Source organism: Nuphar pumila, chromosome 4, assembly GCF_984573655.1.
Source record: "Nuphar pumila chromosome 4, dmNupPumi1.hap1.1, whole genome shotgun sequence".
Classification (NCBI taxonomy): domain Eukaryota; kingdom Viridiplantae; phylum Streptophyta; class Magnoliopsida; order Nymphaeales; family Nymphaeaceae; genus Nuphar; species Nuphar pumila.
The window spans coordinates 118377067-118389857 of NC_143252.1; the positions used below are offsets into that span (position 1 = coordinate 118377067).

Consider the following 12791-nt stretch of genomic DNA (forward strand, 5'->3'; position numbering starts at 1 on the left):
TTACTTAGATTTCTATAACACTCTCTTTTAACCTTAATAGCTAATTTGACATCTTTGTTCCACCACGATGTATCCTTACCTAGCGGTGCACCGCCTTTAGACTCACCCAATACCTTCTTAGCCACTTTTCTCATGCCACCCGCTATCTTATTCCACATTGATTCTGAATCCTCCGCGAGACACCAATCAGCTTTCTTAACTACCTGCTTTACAAACATTCCTTGTTTAGCTCCTTTCAGTGCCCACCACTTAATTCTAGGATCTATCCTATGTCTATCCCTTTTGCGGCATTGTCTAATTCTAAGATCTAAAATTAAGACTTTATGTTGTGTAGCTACACTTTCTCCCGGTATAACCTTACAATCGATGCAACAACCCCTATCTCTCTTTCTAAGTAGAAAAAAATCTATCTGACTCGTATTAACCCCACTTTTAAATGTTACTAGGTGAGACTCCCTCTTCTTAAACCGAGTGTTTGCTAAGATCATATCATAGGACAAGCCAAAATCTAAAATCCTTTCTCCACTTTCGTTTCTTTCTCCTATACCATAGCCTCCATGGATACTCTCAAATCCATCCCTACTAATGCCTACATGCCCATTAAGGTCACCGCCGATGAAAAGCCTTTCTCCATAAGATATCCCTTGTACTACTCCATCTAAATCTTCTCAAAATTAACGCTTAATGGAATCATCTAAACCTATTTGAGGTGCATAAACACTAATAATATTAATAATATTCGAACCTAATACTAATTTAATAAGTAAAATCCTATCACCCTTCCTACGGACCTCAACTACATTATCTATAAACTCACGACTCATAACAATTCCTACTCCATTCCTATTCCTATTTATTCCTGTATACCAAATCTTATATCCCCAAGGTTCTATCACTTTTGCTTTCTCACCTACCCATTTGGTCTCTTGTAGACATAAAATATCAATCTTTCTCCTACACATAACATCTATTAACTCTACCAACTTACCAGTTAAAGATCCTATGTTCCAAGTGGCTAACCTAATTTTATGGTCTTGCACTAACAAGGGTGACTGATATTTTTTATGGAAGCTTAGTGCAGCCCCTATGAACAAGATCTGGGGTTAGAACTATAACCACAAGATTATTCTTTTGTGTACAACATTTCTTCTCCTTATATATTTTGGTCCTGTTTTACAACCTACATGATCTGGGTGCCACTTTGCCTTGTATTCCCAGTGAATGAAGGATGTTTTGTGCATACCCATTATCAAGGTAAAATACTAAAAAGAAATATATTAATGTCATCATCACTATCCATAGTCGTGGCACTTGCCTGCTTTTATTATTTTATTCTCACAAAGAAATGAAAAGTTACTCATTTAATTAATTGATTCATGAACTCATGGGATATCTTATTTTTTCATTCTTGTTCTTTGGACCCTTTGTTAATTTTTAGTTTTTGATTCTTTTTACTTTCTATTAACCTATTCATTGATTTGTTAAGGTATTTTTTCATTGAATATATTCATTTTAAATTATTATGGACATTTCCTGTCAGTAAGTGATTAGGGCTTCTGAATGGTAGAACTACAGAAGTCTAGCCTATTAAGCAACTGAAAAAAGTAGGTTTACCTAAAATAGTATAGCCGATTATGTCACATGGGTGCGGGGATGCGGCACTTCCAAAAAACCCAGGTGTGGGGGTGCGGCAAAAATATAAAAAAATTTATATATATATATATATATATATATATATATATATATATATATATATATATATATATATATATATATATATATATATATATATATATATAAAGTCCAAAAGTTGGACATAAATGACCCTGAGTGCGTTGACTGCACCCAGGGTCAGGTTGACCGCATCGGGTGCGGGTGCAGGTGCGGCACCTAGTTGGAGAATCCCTGTGACATATAGGGCAAAAAAAATTTCTTGGCAATTTTTTTTTTTTAAGTATGAAAAATTGGACCAAAATGACCCTGGGTGCGTTCACCTGGTGCCGTACCCGCGTTGCGTCGCGTCGACGCGGGTGCGGCACCCTGCTAGCCGAATCCCTGTGAGATATTAGCCGATCATCTATTTTGCTGGTAAACTAGTTTCTTGTTAGTCTTTAGACCTACTTCATATACAGTTTTATTATAGATGTATCTTCAAACTCACTGCTTTTGGCCTGCAAAATTTTCATGTGATTCAGTTTCTTTTTTTTTTCAAGTTGTGCTGATCTATTTCACCATATGTCTAATGCATGTTGAAAGTCGTTAACTGCTATGGTAATCCTATGTTATTATTACTTATATGCTTTGAGTTAATCTCTTTAGAACTATAAATGAACTTCAGATTTCAATAGTTGCAGTGAAATTTAAAATTTGTCCAACTGTGAAATGTTATTGTGCAGGTAAGTTGCAAGATTATAAATGTGAGATCTGGTGCAGAGCTTCCTGAGAAATGTAGAGAGCTGGCTTTGCATTTTGATACTCAAGGGACCCCTATTATGATTGGTTTGTGTGCCAATATAATTCTTCTATTTTGATCATTTTAAGATACTTGACACTTATGAGATCTACTTTTCCAATTCCACTTTGTCAATCTCTTTGAAATAATTATGTTGTCAAGACTGTTACTAAGCTGTCACAAGGACACGCCATTTTTGTGTTGTCCCTGGTGACGCGAGTGGACACATTTGGACACAGACACAGACATGTACAGACAATTTTTAATATTTTATTTCAATAAAAAACTTTTTTAACATTAAAATATAATAAATTAGCTTTTTATTTATTAAAAAACTAAAAAAAAAACGTGTCCTATTTTCCAAAAAAAAATTCAAACTTGCAAGTCCAACCCGCATCACTTCCTCCTATCCATGTGTCTTCTAAGTTTCGTTTGTCCATTCAAATTCTTGGTTTATACTTTATTCTCTACATTGATATAATTTCCATTATATTGGCCTCTAAGAATAACATTGATACAACAGTGCTACACATATTATATAAAAGCTTTTTTCTTATTTCAATTTTTCTCCCAACTATACAGTGAAATTACAAAATTGCTAATGTAATGATTAGAAGATTGATGATGATCCGTCTCTCTCTACGCATGCACACATCAGATCCATCACCAATTGTAGCATACAATTCTTGTAAATGAGGGTTCCATTTTGTTTATTGCGCACATCATTCTCTGCAGTTTCTAAATGTTCTTTTATTTCTATATGCAAATTCTAGGAGGTGGGGTTCTTGCCTATACTCTCTTGGGAGTCGACTACAATGATCAAACAGGAGACTGTGCATTCCTTATCCTAGATCCTCACTATACTGGAAAAGATGAGCTCAAAAGCATTTTAAATGGTGGGTGGTGTGGTTGGAAGAAGGCTATTGATAGCAAAGGGAAGCACTTCTTTTTGCATGACAAGTTTTATAACCTACTACTTCCACAGAGGCCCAACATGGTATAAGGGTTCCTGTTCTGTAACATATTACACCTACAATGTCAGTAGCTTTCATGTTAGCCATTATTCTCAAAATTTTGTTGACCAGAATATGCAGTTTCTTCAATCGAAAAATTAGATTATATTTTGTAATTAAACAAGGTGATCAATGCAAAAAATTGAGTTGCAAGTTAACTCCATTCTGAAAATTAACAAAACCTTTCGTGTTTGAATCATTTGCTTTAAATCTCGATTCCTTTTTCAAGTTTGCTATTATCCCAAATGTCAAAGTTCTTCAAGTGATCTCATGAGGACACTTCTCATCAGGACACTCAAAGCAAAATCTTAACAAGGGAATAGGAAGAGAGCAAAATGGGCAAGATAGAACATGCAATTTGTTATCAGATGGAAAGAATTACAAAAATGATCCCACCATAGGGGGTAATTTGACCTGATTTTTTAAAAACCCTACAATTTCTTATACTGTCGCAACTATGAAAGCTTTTTTGTGATAAAATTATACGCCCGTCAGCTATTTTCAAAACCAACTTAAATCTAGAATCATAGGTTTTTTTATGCGAATTTAGACCTCACAAACTCATAAATTTATTTGTGAAATTTCGATGAAACTGAAACTACAAAAATCATAAATATCTTAATCTTTCGCATATAATAAAATATTTTGCATAAATATATTTGTAAAACACCTCTCATAAATATCCTACTGTTTTGCATATACTTTTCGAAATCGCATAAATTTATGTGTGAAACACTTACTGTTAATTTCACGAATAACTTACTTTTTTGCATATATTGCATGCTTTTGCATGAAGTTATTTGTGAATCTCTAGATATTGCAAATATCATACTTAAATATTTGTGAAATTATAACAAATATGCGATATTTTTTATTTTTTGCAAATTTCTTGAATTATATATAAATCCATTGTAGCTTTTTATATGTAACAACCTAAATAACAGTGAATGTAAGCAAATAGACATTCAAATCATTTAAACATTCAAATGATTTGAAAATATATAAAATAAAACAATAATGTTATATACAAATCATTCAACAGTGCTTTCAGTTTGAACATTCAACAGTGGTTTCAGTTTAAACATTCAATTAATGACATTATATATAAATGAATGACAAACAAACTACTTTATATAAAAATTCATTCATAGAAACATTCAAATGACATTATATAAAAATCAATGAGTAATCAATGCGTTACAATGTTGATCTTCGAATATATACAAAAAAATAAAAAACAATCAAATGAATTTCTATGGTTGAGGATGCTATGATTACCGCAATCGTCGTTTCTCGATGACCTTATTTGTGTTTTCCAAAAGGCCTGCTTGATTACGTATTATATCCTCTTGAGTACGTACCATATTCTTCATAATGCAACTTTCTTCAAGTGCAAGAACCAACTTTTCCTCTAATCTATTTATGATTTTTTTGTGCTTCTCTCATTGAAAGACCCTTTTTGCCGTTGAAGAACATGCAACTTGTTGGACGGTTATAAAATCATCATTGGTGGCACATTCCATTGATGAAAAGTTGATGTTTTCATCGCCCTCATGTCAATCTTGAAGTTCAAAGATGAATATCATGGGGTAATCCTTTGTCTGATCCTTCATGGCATGCAATAAAAATTTGCTAACTACGCGAGAGTGACTGGTTGGTTGCTGAACAAACCCAAATTGTCGAATGACTCGGCTGACCATTTGATGCGCAACTTCATTCATGTTGTACATCCAAATATTTTTCTTGGTGATATTCTTCGCCCCCACGACCACATTGGCATTCTCCTCATCCTTCAATGCGCCTTAATATGGGCACCAGTTTACCTACATTTTCTTTATGGTTAGGCATACAAACATGCATTTATTAAAAAAATATACAAAATATCAACAACAATACTTATGTTTACGCTAGTTAGCTTGAAAAGCGATGCAGTGCAGTCGACACGTGACATGCGAGGACCCACCAATATTTGATCACAACCCTCTTTGTTGCACGACTGACTCTATATTGTAACACATGAAAATTCATGGGCAACGTCACACATCTGGGGCTTTTCAATGGATATGTACTCCCATATACAAACCCATATAACAATGATTAATAAAGATTATTATACAGTATATATCAAAACACAGTATGTAAGTATATTAATAACTATAAATCAAAAGTTTAGGTACAATAAAGGAATAAATACCCCCAACAACACCAACATCCTGACAAGGTTTTTTTTTTCGGCTCACTATGATACTCAAACTTGCATATAGATGTGCAAGTGCAGCTGCTCCTCATGCGTATTGATCGATGTGATCCAAATCTTCCAACAGTTTGATGTATGATGCATGAACAAACTTTTTACCAGTGTCGATGAATAAACATGAGCCAAATAAGTATAACAAGAATGCTCTCACCATCTTACTACTGCCCTTTCCTTCAACACACGATAGTTTTGCCTTCATCCTTCTTGCCTTACTGGGGTCATAATTTCTCTTAAGCCATGAAAACTTAATCTTATCTGCTTCAAAACACCATCATCTGCTTGCAAATAAATATCGCACAAGTGCTTAAAATCTCCCCACCTCATGTCACTCATTGGTTCCCTATGGCACTTCAGTCCAGTTATTCATGTCACGTTCATGAACATGATGGTTATCTCAAGATCTCTTAATTGAAATGTGTTGATTGCTGGATTTCAAAACTGTACAATGGCCTCTAAGAGCGGGTGGCTGATGTTTCATAGTGTGATCTCTAAGAATTTATGAAAATGCATTTGATCCAACAACTCATTTGCTTCCTTCGTTAGTGTTAAAACCATTAGTGTGCTTGGTTTTAGTATAACTAGTGCATGCAGGATGTTGGTTCTTCTTAATCAATTGGCTGAGAATCCTGCAGTCCAAATTAATTTTACTTAATTCAGTCAATTATAATGAATTTGTGTGTAGTAGCTATATATATATATTGTAACGACCCCAACTCATACCCCTTGAAAATGTAGATTTTTTTTTAAACCCGGGGGCCTTTACAGTTTCACTCACTATTGGATAACTAACCAACCACAAGAGATCTTATACTCATCTTTCATACCAAACTAAAATCAAATCAAACTTTGTTTATTCAAATGTAAAGAGTATGAGACATAAGTAAATGAAAGTAAAGAAAGCAAAAAAAAAGAGTCACGTCATCCCAAGAATCTGCCATGTAGTCGTGTAGTCTCCTCATGACTCCTCTCAAAAGCAAGTCCTCCCCACTAGGCATCTGAGACTGCGAAAAACACAAAAAGTAGGGTGTCAAAATCCAAAGAATTCTGCGTATGAATCCCTCTAATGAATCAAATAAGTAAAAAGAATATAAATAAGATTCATACAATATTTTAGAGAGACATAATTATAACAAATTCATAATTTAATTAATCATTCATGCAATAGGGAACAATTATTAAGTATGAAGAAATATTTAAATAACAACAAGGATCACAATTTGAGCATTAAAGACATTTATCATGCATTAAATGAACAAACATCATGTATTCCTCAATATATCACAATTAAGGAAACAAGTAAATATACACGATCTAATGCATAGCAAGAATATGCATGAATTCAGTGCAATGCATGAATAATTTATTATCTTAAATCAAGTTCTTTTTCATATGCATGTCCTTATTATGATGCACACACATTTAAGTTCCACTTTTTATTATTATCATTGTCCGCGGATACTCAAAACGAGTAAAATCCTCAATGTCAAGTTAGGTTTCCAACGTAACTTAGCACATAATTTCTATTTTATTACTGAGTTTCAAACTTAGCCCTCGACCGATATTAGGAAACAACACCATCTATCAGAACATTAGAAAACAACATCTAATGTCGGAGATATCAGCATCCACAAGTGTCACTTTTTTTGGTATACCAAAACAATAGTTGTGTCTACACACCACCTCTAGGCAAAGTGACAGACTCTTCCTAAAACCGTGGTCAGGAAGAAGAATCTCAATATCAGGTTCAGGGGCAACAACAACGCACACAAAGTTTTTGTATCTTCATGGTTTTCTCAAAACCGTAATATCCAAGATTCTTACACTAAAGAAGGGACATCAAGGAAACGTATATTACACTGTTCTTAAATTTCTTTTATTTTGTTATTAATTCATCTTCTTTAATTTGCAATTCAACATGCAGAATTAATAATGTAAGCTTGCAAATCAACATGCCAAGCTCTTCATGGAACCACAACTCGTGGCATAATAGAACAATGCAATAAAAAATATATCAAATATGATTTTTATAAAGCATAAACAAGTAAAGGAGCACACCGACTTAAGGCTTCCACAGCCTATGATGATCCATCTTGATCATTCATGCATTTATATGTAAAAATCATTAAGAACATGCCAATGCATTCATTACATATCACATGCTTTTCTATTCATAACCATGCACGCCAAATTAATACCACAAATTCGCATTTTCAAATACGAGGCTCATCACGGGACTCTAACCCATGGAAAAATATAGAAGAGTGAAATGCAGTGCAACAACATTAATGTGATTTTTGTGATGCATTTAAAATGAATAAAGAAGCAAACCAATGCTCGAAGCCCACCAGGCTCACGATGATTCATTTCAACCATCGATCCACCATATGCAAAAACCATAACATGTCATACACATGCTTTCCAATGCACATCAACATATGCCAATTTAACAATGTGCAAGGACTACAACATTCATCTGCATGTATCCACACTATTCATGTGCACATATTTATGTACTCATGCCACACATGCTTTTATTCATGAATTATCTTAGTTAGAAACATGTGAACACTTATGCAAATATACAGAAGCAACATATATTAATTCCACGTGTACATAAAAACAATTATACATTAATACCTTGATTAAGCATGGTATACAAGGTGCAAGCTCGCCATATTTCATTCTTTTGTATGAATACAACTATATCTAACACCATAAGCGATTTCATACATTCATGTGGCAGTATACACTTTTTTATTTCAGATTCAGATAAGTATATCACGTGAGCATCAACTTAACATGCAACTCACCTAAAAACCTTGGATTTTTTTCATACAAGTCACAACATGCATAAAAAGAAACCCCTCTTCTTTAAAAACTTTTGTTTTAATTTTTTTTTTTTTAAAGAAAGAGCACCTGCCCAGCTGGGGCCACATCGAGCCCAGAACAAGTGTCCAGCCGACTACAGCCAACGTGTAGTCGGCTGGGGCTAAGGCCAACACTGCCCAGCCGACAGTGGGTTGGCTGGGGCCTTAATGGCTGAACAGAAAAAGAAATTTTGTTTAAAATAAATTCTTTTTTTCCAGTTTTTTTTTTTGCTGACAAGGTCCCAGCCCAGCTGAGCTCAGTCGGCTGGGGCTGAACCGACCCAATTCTGTCCAGCCAACTGAGTCAGCTGGAATCACGCTATATATATATATATATATATATACCTCCAACAGATCAGTAAAAATGATAGCTATAATAATCAATTTCATCTGCAGCACCATCCTTTATTACAAAGAACAGAAGGTTGAACTGGCAATATAAAACACTTGAAATCTTTACAAGCACGCTGTTATACATGAGCAGACATTTGAAGTGGTTTTTCAGCTTTTGTTACAAACAGATATAGATAAAGAAAACATTCTATCATTTTCTAGATATGATATCTTTAGATGTAAAAGAATATTAAATTGATGTAATATAAAAACTAAAACCGATTTCCAGGTCATGACATTCAATGTTTTATCTCCATTTAATTATAATTTGTGCTTGTTTTATAGGTCAGAGATAAATCACAACATTGCAAGATAACATCTTACGTATATATGCAAAATTTTATGCCACATATATATATATATATAACTACTTTACAAACAGGTTAATATATATATATATATATATATGAATGCGTGTGGGATTAATGTTTTCCAATTCAACAGTGGCCCAGCACACATCTGGACAACTATTTGGGATTGAAAAGCAGACTGTCCGGTCCTAGCCAATTGTCCAGGCTGGAACTGGACAGCTGTCCATCCTGCCCCAAACCAAAAACCACGAAAAATCCAAATTTTTCACATTAAATGAATATGCACATATTTTTATTTTCATAGATATGGTTCGGTTTTAAGAACCACAGCCCCATGTTCACCTGTCCATATATATACACCTGTGCAGGGGACAAATCTATCCAGAACGAACAGCATGAACAGGGGCTCAAATCTGGCCAGATCTGTCTAGATCTGCCCGCTAAAAGCATAGAACATAACTGTCCAGCTCTGTCCAAAGTGTCCATACAAAGCAAAAACATATATATATATATATATATATATATATATATATATATATATATATATATATATATATATATATATATATATATATATTGAAAAAAACATAAAAACATGCAGAAAAAACGTAGAAATATAAATCTCACATAATCTAACCTTCCTACATCGATTCTCATGAATTAAACCATGAAAGATCAAGATAGAATCAATGGTTCCCCATAAAAATGTTGCCTAAAGCTTATTTAGGCTCTTTTTCTCATCCAAAACAAGAGAAAAACTCGTACCTTGTGCTTGAACCAGAGAGAATCCAAGAAAACAATGGTGTAAAGGGTTGATGGCTGAAAAATATCAAATATCCTCCTCTTTTTTCCCCTTTTACCTCCATTTTCCTCACTTTCCCTCTCCTCCTTTTCTTTCTTCTTTTTCTCTTTTCTCTCTTTTTTTAGGGTTTTTTATAGGCCCTATAGGGGAGGTCGCCCCTCCTTCTCCAGCCCTCTCTAAGAGAGTTCCCAAAAAGTGGAACTCTCTCTCTCTTTCACCCTTTGTTTCCTAATTTTTTGAAATATTACCAAATGTTGACTTTTCAAAACAAAAACTTGCAATCCTTTTAAAACTCTTTCCTAACCTCTCTTAACATGGAATAAGGACTCTTTTAAAGAGTCCTACTCAGCCCCAAAAATAAAATTGAGAATTAATATTAATTAATTAAAAATATCTAAAAACTTTCAAAAATAACCAAATAAACCCAGAAGGCTTCCTAACCTTATTTAAACCCAAAATAAATCTTTATATTCAATTTAAAGCTGAAAAAACATAGGGCTTAGATTTGGATCCGAATCTGGATCCAAAATCCAAACCCATACCCAAAACAAAATTGGAATAAGACCTGGATCAAATCCAGATTTATGTAGGACCTAAATAGAACCCAAATTCATAAAAATTTGGATCCTAGGCCTTGGATCCAATCCGATCCAACTCCGGATCTATTTTGACAAACTGCTCAATTTTCAGAAAAAAATGTGATTTTCGGACCAATCGGAACCCGAATTGAGAAAAGTAAAACACCGTTGCGCTCAGAATTCTGAGACGCATCCAATGATATATTGCATACATATAAAATTCTGAATTTCGCTCGAAAATAACTCAAATTTTGATTAAATTTAAAGGTTGAATTTAAAACTCTTTCCCACGTATCGATTGGCTCGTCTCAACCTTGTCGATGAGACCTGAGTCAAGCCCAGACCCAAAGACATCAGTCTAAAAATCGAGCCCCAAATGATTTTTCTCCCAGACTTAGCCAAATTTTTGACAAAAATCAAATTCAACTAAGTATGAAAATACGCGATGTTATATATATATATATATATATATATATATATATATATATATATATATATATATATATATATATATTTATTTATTTATTTATTTATTTAATCAGTCAGTTGCAACAAATTTCTACATGTTGCACATATCTATGACAAACTAATTAACTGCATTCATGTATAGTAGTAATATATATCTCAATTTTAGCAATGAAATCGGTCAATTGCAATGAATATCTACATGTTGCACACATGCATGACAAATTAATCAATTACATTGATGTATTGTAGCAATATATATCTTAATTTTATTAATGAAATCAGTCAATTACAATGAATTTTTACATATTATAAACATACATGACAAAATAATCAATTACATTCATGGATAGTAGCAATATATATATATATATATATATATATATATATATATATATATATATATATATATATATATATATATCAATTTTATCAATAAAATCAGTCAATTATAATAAATTTTTACAAGTTCGTGCATACATGACAAACTAATCAATTTCATTCATGTATAGTAGCAATATATATGTTAATTTTATCAATGAAATCAGTCAATTGCAATGAATTTCTACATGTTACAAACATACATGACAAACTAATCAATTGCATTTATATATATAGTAACTAAAATATGAAAACTAGAAATATGGGCATTTTTAACACTTTTTGCAAATCCAACCATGTGGATGTGATTGGCATGGTGAATTTCCTATGAATCAATCATTGGATCATGTATTTTCCATGAAAAAATGCGATTTTTGAATGCTTGAATATTTATAAAGATTATGAACCATTGACTTTAAAACCTTAAAAAAGCCACATTTATGCATCAAATCGGATGATTCAAGAGTGGGTTCTTATAAAACCAAGCATGTAGATCACACCAGTATGGTTAGATTCTAGAGAAAAGAACAAAAAAATCATGAAAATAGCGGTTCACACATTTGTTGTCATATTTTTAGTTCTTATATTATAGTATATATATAGTAGCAATATATATATATATAATCAATGAAATTAGTCAATTGCAATAAATTTTTGCCAGGACCTTCTTTTTCGTTGTGACCTCTTCTTCAGAGCATGCATTTTCTCCTATATATAGAGAGCATCATCGGATTCTTGAGTAGTATTTGCATCCGATCCAATCACATGACCCTCACTTACATCTACTTTCTGAAGAGCGCCTCTTCGTCAGGTACCTCATTCGCCCTCTCACCACTACTACTATAAGTGGTTGTATGTTCATCTTCATTTATCCGGGCATTGAAGTTAGCAACAATCTTATAGCCAGTCAATGGGTTGCCCTCCCACTCCTTAGATGCTTGTGGGATGGTAGACAATGTTTCCTTTTGTTTGACAGTGTCCCAAACCTACTAAACCATCAGGTAGTTGCTGGAAAATAGAATCATCAATAGTTGTCAAAAATAGTTAACAAAAATAGTTGTTAGAAGAGAAGCAAGTTGGGGACCACTGGTTGGGAACAAAAGACAAAAAAAACTCTAGATTATGCAAAAATAATCAAGTTGAGGACCACAATAGGTTTATATATGATTTGAGAAATTCACAAAAAATAAGAAATATCACATATTTGTCATAATTTTGTAAATATTTGCGAGCGATATAGAGATTTACAAATAACTTCATGTGGGAGCATGC

The 12791-nt window shown here is 33.2% G+C and overlaps 1 protein-coding gene across 1 annotated transcript in view; it reads left to right on the top strand.

Moving 5' to 3' along the window:
• LOC149840789 (Peptidase C78, ubiquitin fold modifier-specific peptidase 1/ 2) overlaps positions 1 to 3646 on the top strand; it is a 124147-nt gene extending 120501 nt beyond the window's left edge. Inside the window, exons 12-13 of the mRNA XM_090003334.1 lie at positions 2397 to 2499; positions 3226 to 3646. Of these exons, the coding sequence (XP_089859460.1) occupies positions 2397 to 2499; positions 3226 to 3455 (333 nt within the window). The 3' untranslated portion in view covers positions 3456 to 3646. The remainder of the gene's footprint in view (positions 1 to 2396; positions 2500 to 3225) is intronic.
• The last annotated feature ends 9145 nt before the right edge of the window (positions 3647 to 12791 follow it).